General features: G+C 34.8%; 1 protein-coding gene across 4 annotated transcripts in view; it reads left to right on the top strand.

Annotated features, from left to right (window-relative positions):
• The first annotated feature begins 17,356 nt into the window (after window positions 1–17,356).
• The window catches only part of LOC109383461 (uncharacterized), a 27,878-nt gene continuing 24,220 nt past the window's right edge, over window positions 17,357–21,014 (top strand). For 3 of the 4 annotated variants that reach the window (XM_019643921.1, XM_019643924.1, XM_019643923.1), the window contains exon 1: window positions 20,659–20,744. In XM_019643921.1, coding sequence (XP_019499466.1) covers window positions 20,719–20,744 — 26 coding nt within the window. In that variant the 5' untranslated portion in view covers window positions 20,659–20,718. Of the gene's footprint in view, window positions 17,415–20,658; window positions 20,745–21,014 lie in introns of those variants that run through there. The other variant, XM_019643922.1, reaches the window with a different exon arrangement.

Raw genomic sequence — 21,014 nt, forward strand, 5'->3', positions numbered from 1 at the left:
AATAAATTAGGTTTAACCTCTTTGTTTCTTATTCATATTCCACTAACTGCTTTCTTCTAACTTCATTGGTTAGTATTTGCAACATAATGCTAAATAGTATGACTAGAGTAGGTATCTTTGGTCCTAACTTTAGAGGAAAATCATTATTATGTTAAATGTTAAACATGAAAGTTTCCCCAGGTTTTTGGGAGGCATTAATATATTGTAACATGCTAAGGAAGTTTATTGAGGTTTTTAATATGAATGGGTGTTAAATTTTGTCTAGTGCATCTACTGCATCTATGGAAATAATCATGTGTTTTTTCTTCTTAGTTCATTAATATAATGAATTACAATAATGGATTTCTTAATATTGGACTGCCCTTACAATGTTCAAATGAAATTTACTTGGTCATATCCATTTTTTAAAGCAACTATGCTGTTGGATTATTTTGGCTAATACTTAAAATTTAGATTTGTGTTTTAAAGAGAAAATTCTGGAAATTTTGACAGATATTTTGGAAGGAGATAAGGTTGGAAAATAATTTTAACAATCTAGGTGAGGAATTACTGATGGGACAAACTAATAAACAGTTGCTTGTAACAGCGTATACAATGTCAGACAGTTAGTAGATGGGGGGGTGTTATCACTTTATGAAGGGTGTAAATGTCTAACTATTACATTGTTTTGTACACTTGAAACTAATAATAATAATAATAAAATCTATTTCCATCAGGACCCTACTCAGTAGCAGGGCCCCTGAGGACCCCATTCACACTGTAGATGAGGGCATTCTCCAAGGGGTGACATTTTTCATGGAATACCATGTGAATGAAAGCACCTGCAGTTGTGCAAATCTATGGTATTGCTCAGTCTTCCTTGAAGTTTAGTTTACATAATTGCCTATAGAAAATAAGGTAAAAATATTCCTCACCCAGAAGGCAAATATATTCATTTTCAACTGGTCACATCCTTGTCTTTATCATGGTACAAATAAAATATATTTTTTAAGTAAAATTTAAAAAAGTTACTTCTTATTTCTCTGTTTCATGTCAACCTTCTGTTTTGTCATTGTCATATTTCCAGATCTCATTACAGTCGGCAATATAGTCACTTAATGAATGAAAGAATTAAAAGACATAAATGAATAAATAGGGATTAACTGAAGGAAATAAACTCAGGTAATAGTTACCAGGGTATAGGTAGTCAACAGGATATAGGTAGGTACAGAATAAATGTGAGAGATTAGAGAGATTAAATTAGGTGACATTGTTTAGGTAAGGAATTTAAGGAAGAGAATTGGTTTGGGGATAGGTAAGATATTGATTTGTTAGATTTGGATATATCATCTTAAGGTTTCTGTAAGACATCTGAGTAGATGTCAATATAGTTCTATTTTCTAAGAAAAAGTACTCAATGGAATATTTATCAGGTCCTCATTTTTTGCCAGATACTGTGCTAAATGCGTTACATGTATTGCTCCATTCTTACTTAACAAGATACTAGGATTCTTACCATTCTCAAATAATAAGATAAAAAAACCAGTACAGTGAGCTTAACTAATTTAACAAGATCACCTAACCATTATGTGGTCAAACTAGCTTTTGAAACTTGGCAACCTAATGCCAGAACCTAAATATAATCCCTTTGTGGTGCTGATTCCTAGGATCTGGAGAGCAACTAGTGTATTCATGGTAGTTAAAACACTGGGAATGAATTAAATGTTCAAGAGTGTTTGGAACCATGGCGAACAGTGATTGAAAAACAAAAGACAAAACAAAAAAAAGCTGAGAGCACAGCACTTCAAGAAGCAGGCGTAACAGGAGCCCAGGGAGGACACTGAGAAGGGGCCGGCAGGGAGGTGAGAGGAAAACCAAGGAGACAGTGCAACATGGAGTCCAGGAGGAGGGAGTGATGGAGAGCTCCAGGAGGAATTTGGTTTATATTTTGAGTCCAATTTTTTATTTTTAAGTTCTAAAATTTCCCATGTAAATCAATTCCTATTCTTTTAATATTTACCAAAAAAAAAACAACCCAAAAAACCCCCACAAAAACCAAAAACAAATCTACATAGTGTGCAATACTGCAGGGTATCAGCTATCTTAATGAAATTAAATATTAATAAAATTATCAAACAGAAAAAAATATCCTTTATCATAAGAAAAGATCAGTATGTCAACTTGGGAAAATTATAAACTTAAAAAGGTTCACATTTTATAAGCCTATGTTGCTTAAATATATTTCAAGCCATAAGTCAAAACATAAGCAATATGCAATTTCACAAAGGGAATTTGGTTAATTAGGAACATAATCTCTAGCAGATTCTGAAATTTAACTTTTGTAACTGAGGGACAACATTAAACACTGTGGTATAACATTCTACAAGCTCAGATTTCTTTTTCCTCACTGTACTCTTCAATTGAAACTGCCATGTATAGAATAAATAACCAACACAGTGGATGCCGAAAAAACCCCAAAAAAGCAACATAGTGATCAAATGAACAAACAATATATCAAAAGCTTTTTTAAAATGTAATTAACTATTGTCTGTTCCCCTTCCCCCAATTCCCCAGCACTGTTCCCATCCCCCCAATTCCCCAATAAAAATCTTTAAAAAAAATGTAATTAACTAGTTTAACATTTCAGTAAATATATTAGTTTTGCTTTGTGATCTTTGTCATTTTCTTCTGCGTGATATATAAGACGCAAGATCAATGAGGTTATTCATTTAGCCTTGGTTGAAAAGATTCCAGGGCAATATTGCCATTCATCTTCATAGTCATTTGAAAGCAATTTGTTAGCCAGTTTTGTGATCCACTTTACATTTTTTTGAGTTGATAAGATTCCAGAATTGCTTTCAAAATCATCTATCTTGAATATAGCAGAAAGCTTTAATCCCTCCACCTCTATGCAAGGAAAACTGTCTTAGAAATCAGCCTTCCCCAAATAAGTTCTTGAAAAGTAGGAAGGATGGGGAAGATGAATCAACAAAATGTAATGTTTCTGCAACTTATAAATCTAAATGATCTTATAATCAGTTTTCTTTTCATGAAAGGGTTTGTTGAATATGGTAACATCTGCCATCTACTGGCTGATTCCAGCTACTACATAATGAGCTAGAAATTTCATTTTTATGTCAATAATGTGGAGGAGGGCAAACTTTTGGTCATTGCATTTCATCTGCATTTGTTAATGTTGCCAGCACAGTAGAAAACTTACAGCTTTTTACTTAATAAGCTATTTTTAGTGCCAAATTGTATCTAATAATAATTCACTCTCTTTAGTGTAAGCATCGTCTAAGTAAAAGGAAAAAACAAAAACAGAAAGAAAAAGAAGAGAAAGAAAAATAAAATAAGACTTTTTTTTCCCTGCCACAACAGAAGATATAAATAGTATATAATTTAATTATATTCCTTAAATTATTTTAGTTCTAGGGCGAGTCCATTTTACATTGAACAAATGCTAATTCATTCTTGAAATATCATTAGCATAAATAAAGCTAATGTATCTAAATGGAAACATCTCAGATAAAAGTGAGTGAATAAGCTTTCCCCTTTATCTTTACCATTACTATGCTAGTATATACATATACTTCACAATCTAAACTGACAGAACTAACTTTAATTAGATAGTCTATGACAAAAGCAATGATCCATTTTCTGTCCTCGTCTTACTTAGTTCTCTGCAGCATTTGACAGAATGCCTCCTTCTGGAATCATTTTCTTCACTTGGCTTCCAGAACACCAAATTTTCCTGGTAGGATCAGCTACATAATTTGTGGGCCCAGAACAAGATGAACATGTGGGCTCCCTTGTTCAAAATGCAAGGAAACAATAGAGACGATAAGGTACTAAATATCAAATTTTCCTTTCTCTCTGTCTCTCTGTCTCTCTCGCTCTCTCTCTGTCTCTCTCTCTCTCTACTTATTATGGTGTTTGTTGCTTTCAATGTTGTTTATAAGTAAAGAAAAATTTTAAATTAAAATTGTCAGCATGAATTTTAGCATTTATCTTTATATTGTACAATGCCAGATTTAAATGAAAATGTAAGAGCATTTAGCTTGTATAAATTACACAGTTCATACTTTGTAGTTCCTACATGCATATATATTTCACTCTTCCCAGAACAGTGGAAATGCTACACAAAACTAACTCAACTATTTTTATTTATATTCTTAATATGCAAATATTCTGCTAATACCCTCTAACTTTGGCTTATGGGTGAGTAAGGAAAGGCCAAAAAGAAAAGGACCAATGGGTTGCTCTAAAGTTCCCTTTCCTTATATGTTATTTTCAGTATTAAGTCGTTGGCTAATATAGGGAACTAAGATAAGTAAGAAAGGATATGGTAGGGTTCATTGGTTGGTCATGTTTCTTAGATCACCATTGCCTTCTTTTTGCTCTAAAAGAAAGCTCTGGTTTGAACAGAATGCACCGCCTCTGGAGGCTGTCAGCCCCAACACCGCTTGCCCTGCTGTAGGTGTAATATGCTTATCTGTGCTTCCTTTGAGTTTCACCGAGCCCCCAGGCATCGTGGGCTCACTGGAATTCCGTGCTCATGAGGCATCATGAATGTCAATGGATGTCAAGTAATGGTGGCCACATATATTGTGAGCATCTTCTCTCCTCCCTTGCTTGCATGCTTCATTGTCCCATTTTTACTTACAAAACACAAGTTCAAAGATAAAATTATTAAGAGTTGGTGACAGCTGAGCAACCAAGTATGCAGCCCTTCTGAGCGCGAGGACCGTGTGGCTGCAAAGGTTGCTTGCCCGGGAAGCCTTACCTGCTTCTGGGGTTTCCTCCTCCATCGCTGGCTGCACCTTCTCAGTCTTCCTCACTGGCTCTAGATAGCATCTATGTGTGGATTACTTCCAGCTCTGACCTGTCCTCTGAGATCCAGCTGTACACAATCAAATCCCCTGCCTGGCCTTTCCACTTTGATGTATAAAGGGTATCTTATATCTCTCTATTTCACTCATAAACTACTGTCTCCTCAAGCCTTCTTAACTCGCTATTCACTTTATCACTTAAACACAGGAGTCTTCCTTGATTACTTTTTTGAATTCACCTAAATCTAAACCAGATACAAGTCCTGTCAGTTCTACCTTTACAGTATATATTCAATTCAACCATGTCTCTCTGTCTCTGTGGGGAGAAATCTAAGACAGATCTAAGACTACTTACTTCCTGAAATGCGGTAATGACCTTCCTAACCAAACTCCTTGCTTCCATTTGTTCCTCTGTGGTTCTTTCCCCACACAGCAGTCAGAGTGATTTAAGATGAGAATTATTTTACACTCTGTCCTTAAATCTCTTTAATGGCTTCCCAGCACATTTTGAATAAAATCCAAACTCATCAAATGACCTGGGCATGCCTACCCTCCTGACCCACACTCTCTCTGGTCCCTGCATTCCAACCAGCTTTGCTTTTTTCTTTGCTGAACACGTCCCAAACTGCCTCATCCTAGAGTCTCTAGGTTTGCTGTTCCCTCTACCAGGAATGTCTTTCCCCAGCCCCAATCTTCAAACTGCTCACTTTCTCAAGGCTTTTGTTTCTGTATCCATATACTGTCTTCTCAGAGAGAAATTTCCTGCTACCCTACCCAAAATAGCATCCTCACCCTGCTCCCCTATTACATACTCTGCCAGTGGTTCTCAACCTTCCTAATGTTGTGACCCCTTAATACAGTTCCTCATGTTGTGGTGACCCTCAACCATAAAATTATTTTCGTTGCTACTCTATAACTGTAATTTTGCTACTGTTATGAATTATAATGTAAGTATCTTTTTGTTTTCCGATGGTCTTAGGTGACCCCTGTGAAAAGGTTGTTCAACCCCCAAAGGGGTCGCGACCCACACCTTGAGAACCGCTGCTATATACCATTATCCTGTTTACATTTTTCAGAGCATCTATGGTAATTGTAGTACTTATCCATTGTTTACTTGTTCTCTGTCTCACCCACTAGAATATAAACTCTAAGAGCACAGCTTTGTCCATTAGCTGCTGTACGTCCAAGGCCTAAAACAATGCCTGGAAAATAGAAGGTGCTGAATATTTGTGGAATAAAAGAAGGGATGTTTTATCTTCATATCTTTGGGAACTAGCATAGCACGATGTTTTTTGTTTTGTTTTGTTTTGTTTTAACTTTATTGGAGAACAGTGTGTTTTTCCAGGATCCATCAGCTGCAAGTCAAGTCGTTGTTTTCAATCAAGTTGTGGAGGGCACAGCTCACTGGCCCATATGGGAATCGAACCGGTAACCTTGGTGTTAATAGCCTGTGCTTTAACCAACTGAGCTAACTGGACACCAAGCACGATGTCTTATACAATATAATTGCTCAATAAATATTGTGGAAGAAAGGAAGAAGATTGAAGGGAAGAATCTACATTTCTCAGCTTTTTAGTTTTATATAAAATAATAATTAATTAGTTTTGTGTGGTTGGCATCTAAAATTATTGTATAGATGAATTCTGCCAACATACTTATATTTGAAAATTTTTAAATGTCTTATTATTCTACTAATATGGCTAAAAACTGATTTTCACTGGAGGGCAAATAAGGTTAGGACTTAAATTGCAAGAATTTTTATCTTTTTGTTCTTTTACTTTTAACTCTGATTTACCTTACTAAAAAGGTACATAGACAAAAATATTTAATTCTCTATTTAGTTGTAATAGTCTCATAGGCAGAGGTCAAAATGAGATTTGAAATGCGTTTTGTTGACAGATGACTAATTGCCTGGTGAATATCTAAATGACATTTTATTGCCTTTGTTGATAAATATGACATTGTACTTTTCTCTATCATGTATTAAAATTTATAAAATGTAATTTTTATAACTTTTGGAAAATAAGCACTTTAGAAGGTTTTTTGAAGTGCAACAAAAGCAATGTTACACCCCAATAAGACTAGCCCTATCTTAATAGCTGCTCAATAAATATATATGGTCAGTGAATTTGCATGTCTTTTATATTTTTAATTCAGAATACATATACCTAGTGAAATAACTGTTTTACTATGAATAAATTCAGAGAGCTGGAAAGTAGATATAAGAACTCAAAATAGATGTGTCTAAGTTGGTAGATATAGCTAAATAAGTATAGCTATAATAGAATTTGTTTTTACTTGTTTGCTTATCTTATAGCAATCTCTTTCTGAGCCAGCACTCCACATTGAATTATGGGCCTTCTGTAATGATCATCTCCTTTCGGGTTAAGTTCAATAAACATTTATTAAATATCTCACCTTTATGACAAGAACTATGCTAAGACTTGGGAATATATTCATGAATAAAACATATTTACTGATCTCTGAGGCTCACAGCTTAGTAGCAAAACTAACAAATACTTTCTTATTTCAAAAAAATACAATACATGGATATAATAAAGATGTGCACAAAATAATGAGGGAGCAATGTGGACTAAATTATCCTGAAGGACAAAAAGAACAGAGTTAGGCAAGGTGTTAAGGTATGGGGGAAGTGTTAGACAAAGGGGAAACAGAATGAAACAAGATACTTGTGGCTTGGAAATATTAAAACTGCTCAAAATAGGCAAGCATGATAGGTATATCATCACTGGGAGTGAAGGAGGAAGAGGGATGGTGGAAGAGATGAGGCTTTTGAGGCAGACACGAGCCATGCTACAGAGACCTTTGTGGGCCGTGCATGGGATCTTAGACATCACCCTGTACGCAATGCGGAGCCACTGAAGTGTGTAAAGCAAAGGAATGATATAGAATAGAGATGTCATATAAAGCTGTGCTTTTCATACTTAAAAGTTTATACAAATTATGTGGGGATCTTCTTAACTCTGAATCCTGGTTCAGTGTCTGGGGATGGGGGAAGGGTGGGGTGGCAGGTGGGGCTGCATTTCCAACAAGCTCCCAGGTGATATGCTGGGTGTTTACTGGTCAGTGGGCTATACTTTGAGTAGTAACATTTTAGGGACCTTTCCTTTGGGGGTATCTAATAGGGACAAACATGATGGCAGAAATACTGAGGTAACTATTGCAGCAGTTTAGGTAAGAGATAATGAGGACAGAGGGCAAAGTGGTAGTCACTGATGGTAATTTGAGGGCAAATTGAAATAATTTTTTTCTAACACTTTTAATGAAAGAATTGAAACATACAAAAAAGTTCAGTCTTTTATAGTAAGCACCCATACACTCACCACCTAATCTTATAATTAACGTTTTATTATACTTGCATTATCACATACCTATATACCTATTTATCATTCAATTAATCACCTATCCACCTTTTTTATGCTCTTCCATGTAAGTTGCAGATATTAGTATACTTCCCTGCATTGAAAAAAATTAAGAATGATTGAAAATGGGTAAAAATGAGTATTGGTTGTTTATCAAGTTTATGCTTGATATGGAAGAACGTAGAAATGGGGTGAATGGCGTGAACTTGGAGATGCTTTGTTGAGTTTGGCCCAATAACACTAAATTAGAGATATCAATTTAATATATGTGCTATGCATATGTGCTTGTAATGTCTATGGCTTGAGTTAGATTTCACTTTGAGAGACATACACTGAAGAGTCATCAGTTGGTGTTAAAATGAAAGGAGTAGGTAGGACTGCTCAGGCAGAGAATGTGGAAAGAGAAGAGGGTCAAGGACAGTAGCCTGAGGAAACAAAATGACATTTAATACATGTACAGAAATAAAAACATAAAGGAGAGTAGGAAGGAGTTAGGGGGGCAAAAGAGAATCAGCACAGGGGAGGGAGACAGAAAACATTTCCTTGTGAATCTCTTTTGCTTAGGAATACTTTGGTTTTTAAAATGCTGACACTTTATATTTATAATAAACCATGTATTATATTATATTTGCACATTTATATTTAAAAATCTGACATGACACTTTGAGTAGTCAATCTGAACTTCACACTGCTTTATGTACTCACCAGTGGAAATAAAGAGCTATACAAAGGGAAAGATTATAGTAGTCACTTTCTCAAATCTCACTTACTGAAATGCAAACTAATGTTCCTTCTTTTGTCCTGAGTAGGGACAGCAACTAACTGCCCCACAATCCTCTTTTATCAGGTGGGAAGTCCTTCTCTGTTAAGGGTCGGTCCTTGACTTACACACATATGTTTACAACATAGTGAAAAGTAACTTCCAATTAACTTTAGCCTTTTAGGACATTGGATATAGTGAGAATAAAGAATTTTTGTGTGTTTGTTTGTTTTTGTTTTTGTTTCTTTACTTTAGGATTCAAGAAGGAACCTAAAAATTCATTCAATGAACGACTTTTAAAATATTATATTTTAGTCCCACATTATGACTATTTAAAGGAGAGAGTTAAAGAGGGGAAACATAAAAAAGAATCATGGATGACAGGAAGGAAAAAAATAAAGAACTGAAAGAAAAGAACTGAAAGAAAAAAATATAAAGAGGAAAAAATAAAGATCTTTATAGGAGGAATAAATTTGTGTTTCACCGGAGAACTATGTGTTATCTAGAGCAGTATACACAAACTTTTTTTATCAAGGGCCAGATAGTCAATATTTTTGGCTTTGCTCTGTCACAACTTTTACTCAGCTCTGCCATTGTAGCACAAGAACAGCCATAGACAGTAAATTAGAAAGAAAACATAACAAAACAAACTGCATGTGGCTTTGTTTCAATAAATCCTTACTTTGAAAAATCGCACAGCCATCTGAGTTGGCCCACTGGCTTCTTTTGCTGACTCCTGTATATAAGAGGGTCAACAACGGGGACAGCAACTTCTACCTTAACAGCCATATGTCTCTGTCACTTATTCTTCTTTGTTACTGTTTTTTGTTTGTTTTGTTTTTACAATCCTTTAAAAATATAAAAGCTTTCTTGGCTACAGGCCCTACAAAAAGTAACTGGGGGTCAGGTTTGGCCAGCGGGCAGTCGGTCGCCCGGCCTCTTGTCTAGAGCACACCTTTCTGTGTTATTTGATTCCAATATCATGGGGGTATTTTGCAACGTGCAAATTTTAAATAACCGGTACATGCAGAATAATTTTGTCTATAGATCTGACATGCAAATTCTGTTCCACAGAGGTCCAACTGACTTCCCTCAATCACAGTGGAAGGAGCTAGTTTTGCTTCTATTTGCACATTCTACTTGATATTCCAATTTATAAATATACCTGTTCTTTAGATTTCCCTTTGACCTGATTGTAATACCTTATCTACTTCATTATTGAATTAAACATTTTAAAAACATGTTTATTTTTAAACCTGTTTGAGAATCATGATTTTATCTTTTTTTTTGAAAATTATCTTTTGAACACTGGCATAACTCTAATTTCCCATAAATCCTCCTGGGTTTCCTCTAGAGACCTCAGTAGTGGAGTGGATTCTCCCAGCAACTTTGAATCTGACCTTGATGTCTTCCTCCCTGATGCCTTCCTCCCTGAATATCTGCCCACCTTCATACACACTTCTCCTTGATCCAAATTATTTGTGTGAAAAACCATCTTCCTCTAAATTTCAATTTAATGTGGTCTTTTCTTTTGTATACATGGATAATCTTATAAATTTCAACTTTGGGAAGACAAAGATTATTGAGACAATTTTCAAAAATCATGGCAATGAAATAAAAATTGAACCTGAGGCACATTTGACCTGGGAAGTGAATAACCCCAGCCCTGGGCCTAGGTAGGTAAGACGCACATGTCCATATACTTCTGGACTATCACTCAGAAATAAAAAAGAACAACTGCTGGTACATGCAACAATATCAGTGAAACTGAAGCGCATTATAATAAGAGAAATAATTCAGATTAAAAGGCTATATACTGTATGAATACAGTTTCATGACATTCTGGGAAGTGGAAAACTATAGGGACAGAAAACAGATCAGTAGTTTCCAGTGAGTGGTAGTGGGGTGAAGGGATTGACTAGAATGGCACACAAGGAAAATGTTGGAACTAATACAGCCGTTTACCTCTTAATTGTGGTAGTGGTTACATGACTGTATGTATTTTTCAAAATTTATAGAACAAAATAGCCCAAAAATATGAAGTTATTGTATATAAATTATACCCCAAAAAACCTGAGTAAAATATCTATCATTACCTATATATTTACTTTGCTGAAATATCTGCAGATCTAATTTTTTAAGTTGAAAAACAATGTCTAAATACAAAACTTGTCATAAAAGTGTAAAGCTATCTAAACTGATTTAAAGGTTTAAATTATAGCCAAAAGAAATACTTCATTGTCTTTTTCCTAGTTAACGGTGAGTTTTTATTATGAATGGTGTTGGATATTGTCAAATTCTTTTCTTGCATCTATTGATTTCACCATGTGATTTTTATTCTTTACCCTGTTGTTGTGATGGAGTGCATTAATTGATTTTTTAATGTTGAACTAGCTTTGCCTGCCTGGGATAAAATCCACTTGGTCCTGGTATATAATTCTTTTTATGCATTTCTTGTTGGATTCAATTTGCTAACATTTTGTTGTGAATTCTTGCACCTATGTTTATGAGATATGATATTGATCTGTAGTTTTGTTTTGTTTTTCTTGTAATGTTTTGCCAGGTTTTGGCATTAGGTTAATGCTGACCTCATAGGATGAGTTAGAAAGTATTCCCTCGTCTATCTTCTGAAAGAGATTGTAGAGAATTAGTGTAATTTTTTCCTTAAACATTTGGTAGAATTCACCAATGAACCTATCTGAGCCTGGTGCTTCCTGTTTTAGAAGGTTATTAATTATTGATTAAATTATTAAATAGATTTAGGCTTTTCAGATGATCCATTTCTTGTGTGACTTTTGGCAGATTGTGACTTTGAAGGAATTGGTCCTTTCATCTAGGTTATAAATTTGTGGGCATAGAGCTAGTCATGGTATTCCTTTATTAATCATTTAATGTCTATGGAAACTGTAGTGATGTCTCTTCTTTAATTTCTAATATCAGTAATTTGTGTCATCTCTTTCTGTTTTCTCAGGTAGCCTTGACAGAGGTTTATTGACTTAGATCTTCTCAAAGAACCAGATTTTGGTTTCATTAACTTTCTCTAATGATCTTCTGTTTTCAATTTCATTGATTTCTGCTCTAATTTTTATAATTTCTTTACTTCTGCTTAACTTTGGATTAGTTTGCTCTTATTTTTCTACTTTCCTAAGGTGGAAGCTTAGATAATAGATTTTAGATCTTGTCTAATTTTCAAATATTTTGGCGTTTTCTAGCTATCTTTCTGTTACTGATTTCTAGTTTAATTCCACTGTGGTCTGACAGCAGGCATTATATGATTTCTATTCTTTTAAATTTGTTAGTTTATGCTTTATGGCCGAGAATGTGGTCTATCTTGGTGAATGTTCCATGTGAACTTGAATGAATGTGTGTTCTACTGTTGTTGAATGAAGTAGTCTATTGATGTTTTTTATGTCTGGTTGATTGTTGGTGTTGTTAAGTTCACCTATGACCATACTGATTTTCTGCTTGCTGGATCTGTCTGTTTCGAATAGATCCTTCAGCTTCATCTTTTCACTTGCAATTTATTTCCCCATTATAAACCTTAGCCATACTAAACTACCAATGTTAGATGTCCTAACCACAGTGCTCTCTCATCCCCAGCCTTTTGCCTGTGCTATCCTTTGCCAAGAAGCACTCCTCTCCTTTTCTTTGCCTACCTGATTCCTCATTAACTCCAAGTGATAGCCTAGATGCCAAGTCTTCCAGAAGGCTTTCTCTAATGCTCCTCCACTCCAATGCATTAAGTGTCCTTTCTAGGCAATTCCATAGTATTTTGTGGTTGCTTTTATTATAATTCTTTTCATACTAATTAATAATTTCCTACTACTCCTTTCACTTTTACACTATAAATTTCTTCTTAAAGAAACCTTACTTGTCTACTATTGCATTGCTGTCACCTGTCATAGTGCCTAGTATACACAGTAGGAGATAAAGTGCTTTAAATAAACTATGATAGAATTTTTAATCAATCTGAAAATAGTTTTCTTAAGTTTAGATAAATCACTTTATAAAAGTTGATGTACCCAATGATTTAATAAGCACTGACCATTAAGCATTTGGGCCTTATTGACCATATTAATGCTGTCATATTTTGCCATTGGAAATGGAGTAAATTACAAAGACTTTTCAATGAAGAAAACAAGGATACACGATTTAAAATATAAATATAATATGACTTTTGTTTGGTATTTATCATAATAATTCTTTTTAATCACTTCTCTCAGAGCTGCCAAGTTAAATGGCAATTTCAGTTAATTAAAATGATTTCAGATTCAATGATATTACTTAATGCCTTTAGACTTATTTCTACCAGACTAGAAATCTCACATTAAAACATAAAGCAAGGTAGTAGTCTAAAGGACATCTAACACAATAAAGTCAGAAATGGAACCTTACTGTTCGAGAATGTACATATGTACTTAACAGTGATTTTACTAATCGTGGCAGGTTAATGACTTCAAATGGAAAGAGACAAAAACACTATAAGATTTTAGAAATAAATGGTTTTTGAAAGTTGATATGATATATACCAACATCAGTGCAGTAATAAACATTTGGAGATAAAAACTACAGTGCAATGAAAGATATGTAGAATATACAGTGGCTCCATTAAATGTTGAACATTTATTAATCGCCTTTTTCTTCAAGAAGCAACTCATTACGACTGGGGAATATCAGCAATTTTAACAGGCTTTGACAAAACAAACCCTTGGCACATATTATATCATATATTTTGTGACTAAAACTTTAAAATATCTTCCATTTCCACTGTAGAGAGAAAAATATTTTAGAACTTATCAGTCAGGCTAAACAAGACAATATATGTATGAGAAAAATGTTAAGATTCCAAGAAACAGCAGCACTATTATATCACATCGATGGCAGCCCCAAATATCATTTAGTTTATTCTCTTGCACCTTTTATCAGAACTATCTTGTCCTCATATTTTAGGTCTCCAGAGTTGAGCTGTTACTCATCCCATTATTTACCTGAAAATAAGATAGTCTTTCTTCATATTTCACATAAATCCTTTCTGTACAAATGATGTTATCATACCAAAACACATGAGTTATATTAGTATGACATGCCCTATGGCCCTGGTTGAGCTTCAGGATTATAAATCTACTGAATAAATAGAGTGTCCCCACTACTCTATGCACACTCCAGCAGTCTGCCTGTTTCCTTCTCTGCAACAGGCTCCTGAGCACTGACTCCGAAAGACCCCAAAACTGCCCACAAGTTAGTGTCAGCAAAGCCAAGGGCAAACAAGGAAAATTTAAACAAATAAAAAAGAAAACAAAACAAAACTGAGTAGAGTGTCATAGAGACATTAGGTTAATTTAAAGGAATATTCTTTATTTTAAGATGGTGATTTTCCCATTTAGATGACCTAATATATCTTTTCATTGTAGAAATCATGATGAAATTATATAGTATTTTTGTTGTTTTTGGTTTTGGTTATCCTATTTGGAAAATAAAAAAGTTTAATTTAAAAAAGTTTGTGTATTTATAAAATACTCAAATTGAAAATTACTGTTTTACAATCTGACTTTATAATAAGAGCTACTCCTAAGTAAATTAAATTTTAGATTGAAAAATCTGTATTTTATATATTTATATACATACATATATATACATGTTTTTATAATTGTTAGAAGATTCCATATGAAGCTATTCCATATCTTTTTCAAAAAGTATAAAATGACAGGAACTTGACCCATCTCATATTTTCTAGCAATCGTATTGCCTAATAACAATTTCTTCCAGTTTAAATTTAGAGCTCTTTTTGCTCTTCTAATGGGTGCTGCTAAAGTTCTTGGTTTGTCTCTTTTTCACTGGAGGTAAGATCTTGTTATCTCCTAGAAAATTCAATCTCTTGAAGCACTTCCAATTCATTGGTTTTGCTCCACTGTTGAGTATCTGTTACATGCCCAAGCCTGGGCCAGGTACTGAAAACTCTGTTAGACCAAGCACACACTGTTTACACTACAGGGAAAAAAGAAAAGGCAAAACCTTAATTTGTCTCCAGTTTCATCTTACAAGAAGAAAAGGAAAGCTTTTTCATAATTATTTTCTCCTCCCAAAAATGGAATGTGAAGCAAGACCCATATGTCTATGTTACAAGCATGCTATGGAATTTTTCTCAGCTTTTATCTTTATTTTTATACTATTATAGAAAAATATGCACTTCTTTTCCGAAGCTGCCAAGTCAATTTATTGGGAGCTAAAGTGAATTTCTACTGAAAGAAGCCTCTCAAAATGTTTTTCCATAAACAATGCATATTTAAACACACAAACATTCCCAATAGCTATACTGGGAAGTATTGTCCTGCTTAATGACCACCTGTCTCCATCTTCCCTATCAGCAGGATGACTAAGCTCTTGTGCTTTCACTTATTCATTGAACCAATACTTATTTCATATCTATGATACTCTAGTCACTGTGTTTTGCACGAGAGATATTAAGAGGTGAATAATAAAAGAAGGAATACTATTGTGGCTGTCAGCTACCAAATAGAAAGCAATGACCAATATGGAGAAAGAGTAGAAAACTAGTTGTTGAGATTTTGGTAGGCATGTTTAAGGCATTTTGTTTGGTAAGTAATTATCAAGTAATTTTGTTTGGTAAGAATTCATATTGGGGCACCATCTCCAAATCTTTTATTTCATGTTTCACTTCCCCAGTGTTCCTCAACTTCCCCCACTGTAGTTCTGCAAATTGGTCTGAGTCTTTCCAGTTTCTCAACCATCACTTGGTTCCACTCCCATGGGAACTGTCGATGACTAATAAGCTTTTTATCAATCTAATTCTTATACAGAAACCCATTTATAAAATAGGAAAAAGCAGAAGTCTGCCTGAAGTGTTGAAGGGAATGAGAGGGTTCAGATGAATCACCCTGCCTATCTAGGGCTCTAAGGAAGATAGGGTGAAAGTCACCACTCCATGATAAAGTTTGATAAATCAAAACTCATTAACATGGCCTCTCATAAATGTTCAAGTTCACTTTAGCAGGGTTTCCTAAGTGTCAAATACCCATGTTTTAAGTATTTGTAAGCAATGCACCACCCCTGAAATAACAGCTTATGTGGGACTTCCACATATAAAGCAGATCAAAGACGTAGTCCATTCATTTAAACTCATTTTACAGTTTAATCATACACTACATATAAAGACAATCCCCCTCCTCCTCCTTCTCTTCCTCCTCCTCCTCCCCCTCCCCCTCCTCCTCCTTTATCTCCTCCTCCTCCTTTTTTTTTCTTTCTCTCCCTTTCTGTCTTTGTCTCTCACACACACTTTCTCTATCTCTTTATATATGTATATATGTGCATTTAACTTAAAACAACAACAAAAAACAAACAAAACAAAAAAATTGCCAAACTGTTTTCCAAAGTTGTTTTATCATTTTACATTCCCACCTAAAGTATATGAGAGTTCCAATTTCTCTGTATTTTTTACCAACACTTGGTATGGTCAGTATTTTTAATTTTAGCCATTCTAATAGGTTTGTAATGGTATCTCATTGTGATTTTAGTTTTGGATTTCCTTAATGACTGATAAGGTTGAAAATTTTCCCATATGCTTATTTGCTATCTACATATTTTCTTTGGTCAATTGTGCTCAAATATGTTGACCTTTTTTTTTTAGCCGAGTTGCTTTTTCCCCTTATTATTGAGTTTGAGAATTCTTTATATATCCTAAATTATCATATGTGTAATGTGAAAATATTTTCTCAAAGTCTGTGACATGTCTTCTCATTCTTTTACAAGTATCTTCTGAAGAGCATATGTTCTTAATTTTGATGAAACCTAGTTTATCATTTTTTTCTTATATGGATAATGTTTTTGGTGTCACATCCAAGACATTTTTGCATATGCCAAAGTCACAAAGGGGTACTCATCTTTATCTTAGAACTTTTATAGTTCTAAGTTTTATAGTTAGGCCTAGGATCCATTTTGACCTACTTTTTTAATATGGTGCAAAGCATGCATCAAAGCACATTGAGAGGGGGAGAGAGAGCAGGGGATACGGTTATCCAATTGCTGAAAAGTCTATCTTTTTTTCACCGAAATGCGTTTGTACTTACATGGAAACCTATTGACCATATGTGTGTAGGACTATTGTTTTCAGCTTTCTATTATGTTTCATTATGAAATAAATTTAGATTTACTGAAAAGTTAAAAAAGTAGTACAGAGTTCCTTCATACCCTTCACCCAGCTTCTACTGTCAAAATCTTCCACAACCATAGTAACAATAATCAAATTCAAAAAATAAATATTGACACAATATTGTTAAATAAACTACAGACTTATTAGAATTTCAACAATTTTTCAATAATATTTTTTTGTGTATGTTCCAGGATCTAACCCAGGATCCCTCATTGTGTTTGCTATCCTCTAACCTGTGGTACTTCTCTGGCCTTCTCTTGTCTTTCATGGCCTATGCCTTTTGAAGAGTACTGGTGAGTTATTTGTTGGCTATCCCTCAGCTTGATGTTTAGATCGACATTAGGCAATGTTGGCAAAAATCCAAATGAAGTGATGATATGTCTTTCTCAAGGGCATTATATCAGGGTATATCACATCCACATGTCAAATTATTATTAATTCATATTAAAATTACTATTTTTTTACATCAATACATAAATGCCTTGTAGTATTTTGTAAGTATGCTAATCTTTTCTTTGTCTTTGTGATGTGGGGTAACCAGTGATGTGTTTTATTAAAAGAGTGACTTGTATATTAGCAGAATCACTCTGGGTGCTGTGTTTGAGGGTAGAATGTACAGCGGTATGGTGTGAAGCAGGAGACCAGTAAAGCACCTGTTATAATGATATTGTTAAGAAATACCAGGTTAGTAGCTGTGGGTTGGGTGAGAGGTAGTCAGATTCTAATATATTTTGAAGGTAGCGCTTATAGGATTTTATTCAGGATGAATACTATGAATGAGAAAAGACAGTGTTTGAGGATAATTCCATAATTTTTGGCTTGAATACATGGATTATGAAAGATGCTGATTTGAATAGGAGCTTTAGAAGGTTATTGTTGGAATATTAAGATTGAGAAAACTATAAAACTTCCAAGAGGAATTTCAAGTAGGCAGGTGAATATATGAGCCTGGGATTCAAGAAAGTGAGAGGTCTAGGATGGAGTTATAAATTTTGGAGTCATTAGCATATAGATGGTTTTTAAAGCCATCAGAATGGATAAGATCATTAATGGAGAGAGTTAAGAGAGAAAGAAGTCTAAAACTCTGGGCATATTGATTAAGAGATTGGGGGGATGAGAAGGGAATAGCAGAGGAGATTATAAAGTAGACTGAAAACCAGTGGAGTGTGGAGTCCTAGAAGCCAAATGAAGAGAGTGATTCTGGGAGGAGAGAGTAGCTTGATGTTTCAAATGCAGTGGATAGATCAAGGGAATAAGGGTTAGAAATTGACCATTGAATTTAGTAACTTGAAAGTCATTAGCGACCTTGCCAAATGAGTTTCAGTGGAGTAGTGGAATAAAAACATTATTTGAGTGAGTTCAACAGAGATGGGGAAGAGAATTGGAAGCAGCAAGCATAGACAACAGTTTTAACACTATTCCCACACTCTGTAATGCATGTAAAGGAATGGGATGAAAGCTGAAAGAAGTGGACTAATGGGTATGTTTTTGTTTTAAATGGGATATAGTACAGCATATACTATCTTTGTGGGAATGATTCAGTAGAGAGGAGAAATCGATGATATAAAAGGGAGAGAATTGATGGCTTTGGGTAGAGAGGAAGGGATAGAATCTCATCCACAAATGAAGACAGAAGAATTTATAAGTCATACCTGTTAAAGAGAGGAAAGCAGAACAAATGCGTGGGTAAATGTGTAGATGTGAATGGGTGGATAATGGATGATGGTGTCCTGTAGAAATTCTTTTCTGATTGCTTGGGTGAGAGTAAGGATGGAGGCCGAGATCATGGAAGTTAGAAGAGAGAGGAGAAAGTCTGAAGACCATATAGGAGACTGAGGGAAAGAACAGATCTGGGAATCTAGTGTTATTTCCAGACAACACCTTACAGTGAGTGATTATACATTTTAAAGGGAACTACCTCCTGCTATACAGATGTAGGTGCAAGTAAGTAAGAAATTGAAGGTATATGACAGGGATTAAAGGTATTAAACATTATGATGCCTGGGCCTTGCTCACTTTTAGCTATTCATATTTATTTGGTTGGGGAAGGCCTTTGCCATTGGATTTTTTTAAGGCCCCCAACATGATCTAAGGCAAAGTCAGAATCACACCACTGAAGCATTACACAGCTTTTGCCTGAGGCACCAGAGGTATGGAGCAGTTGTCATGGGCTACAAGGCTAAAAAGATAAATTAAGAGCAGTTGTGATTTATTTATCTTACCTAATTCATTTTTGGATAATATCAGTCTACAATTTTTGCTTGGGGAAATTCCAAGCATTCTTAGAAAAGACAAGGGTAAAAAAATGTCTGACATTTGGCTTCTCTACCTCTATCATGGGAAAAATATCCAGAAAATTGAGACATAACATTTTAGGTATTTGACAGTTTTTTAAGAAAAATTTATACTGACTTGGATGGAAACAAATCAATGTGTGATCTTTATCAAAATATGTTATTTTTTTTTCAGCATAGAGGTTTTTATCCTAAGTTTCAGCCTGCAGCATTTTGTATGTAAAATTGAAGTTCTAACAGAAACTTACTGTGAAGAATATGTTTCACTCTTTTGATATGAAACACACTCTTAAGGTTACTGAAACTTTTTCTGTCTATAGATGGATTACACTGCACAGAAAAAAGGAATAAGCGTTTTTCTAAGATATGCCATATATCTTGTTTTGAAAGTAGATTTTGAATAAAAAGATTTCCTAAATGTCTTGTTCCCTGAAGCAGGAAAAACTACGGCAGTACTTGCTGTGCTTTTGGTAAACAACAGTTTTTCAGTCCTCAGAAATACAGCTAACATTTTTCAATTTGGGGAAAGGAAACATGCAAGTTTCAGGCTTACAGGACTTTTGTTTTATCAGCTCATGACGTTAAAAATTCACAGTGCTATCTGTATACATAGCAGATACTCTGAGACGATCGTTGGACCCATAAATGAGTATAAAATATAATACGATATTCTCTCCCTTTTCTGTCAAAAGTTGTAAAAATTTGCTTTGAAAAAAATATCTATTATTTCTGTCTTGTACTGAATAAGGCAGAATTCCCTATCTTTAATTCAAAGAAGTTTCATTTGAGCAAGGTTCAAGTAGGAATTAGATAACTTCCCTTTTGTTCCTCTGCTGGCTCTGAAACTACAGAAGAGAAGCAAGAAACCAAAATAATGAGGGATATATTGCACAAATATGACTTCATATAAATCCAAGCCAGATGCAAACCATTCAAGAGCTATGGAACTGCAGATAGCGAACTTTTAAGGGTTGCTATGGATGTCTATTCCCTCTGCTGGCATTTATGCTTCTGTTGTCAAGGTTCACTTACACCAGTTTAGACGATTCCTTGGAAACAAAGTTCAGTGTTACCGCTGCTCCAGGAGCACAGGAATTCTTTGATGAGCTCTAAGAGATTGGTAACAGTACCTCCTGTAGGGCCAGGTTGCTAGGTTACAGCGTGTTTCCTTGGTCACGGTGAACACATGGGAGACCCCCAAAAGAGACTGCAGATTCTTGGTGGACAGCTCTCATATGCCCTCCTGGGAGCATGATGAAAAATGTCTTCAGAAAAATAGCTTTATGAAGGCCAGAGGGACTTTATGTACCGGCAAGACATGTCCGAGAGGTAAGAAAATGAAATGTTAAAAGTAACCTAAGTCATTACTTGAGAGAAAACAAACCAAGACAGATTGTGTTACTGGATTTAATTTCACTAAAAAATGTAAAGTCATGCAACTGTGTTACTGATAATGGTTGCTTTGGGAGAGAAGCAAACCCCACTGCTACCCTCTCCCCTAAAACAATGCAACTGGTTACAAGTGCAATGCAGTTTCTGTGATCATTGCTATAGCAGAAGGAAGTGGACTTACTGTTTCAGGAATGGCATGTCTATAGA

The sequence above is a fragment of the Hipposideros armiger genome, unplaced genomic scaffold (assembly GCF_001890085.2).
Source record: "Hipposideros armiger isolate ML-2016 unplaced genomic scaffold, ASM189008v1 scaffold_83, whole genome shotgun sequence".
Classification (NCBI taxonomy): domain Eukaryota; kingdom Metazoa; phylum Chordata; class Mammalia; order Chiroptera; family Hipposideridae; genus Hipposideros; species Hipposideros armiger.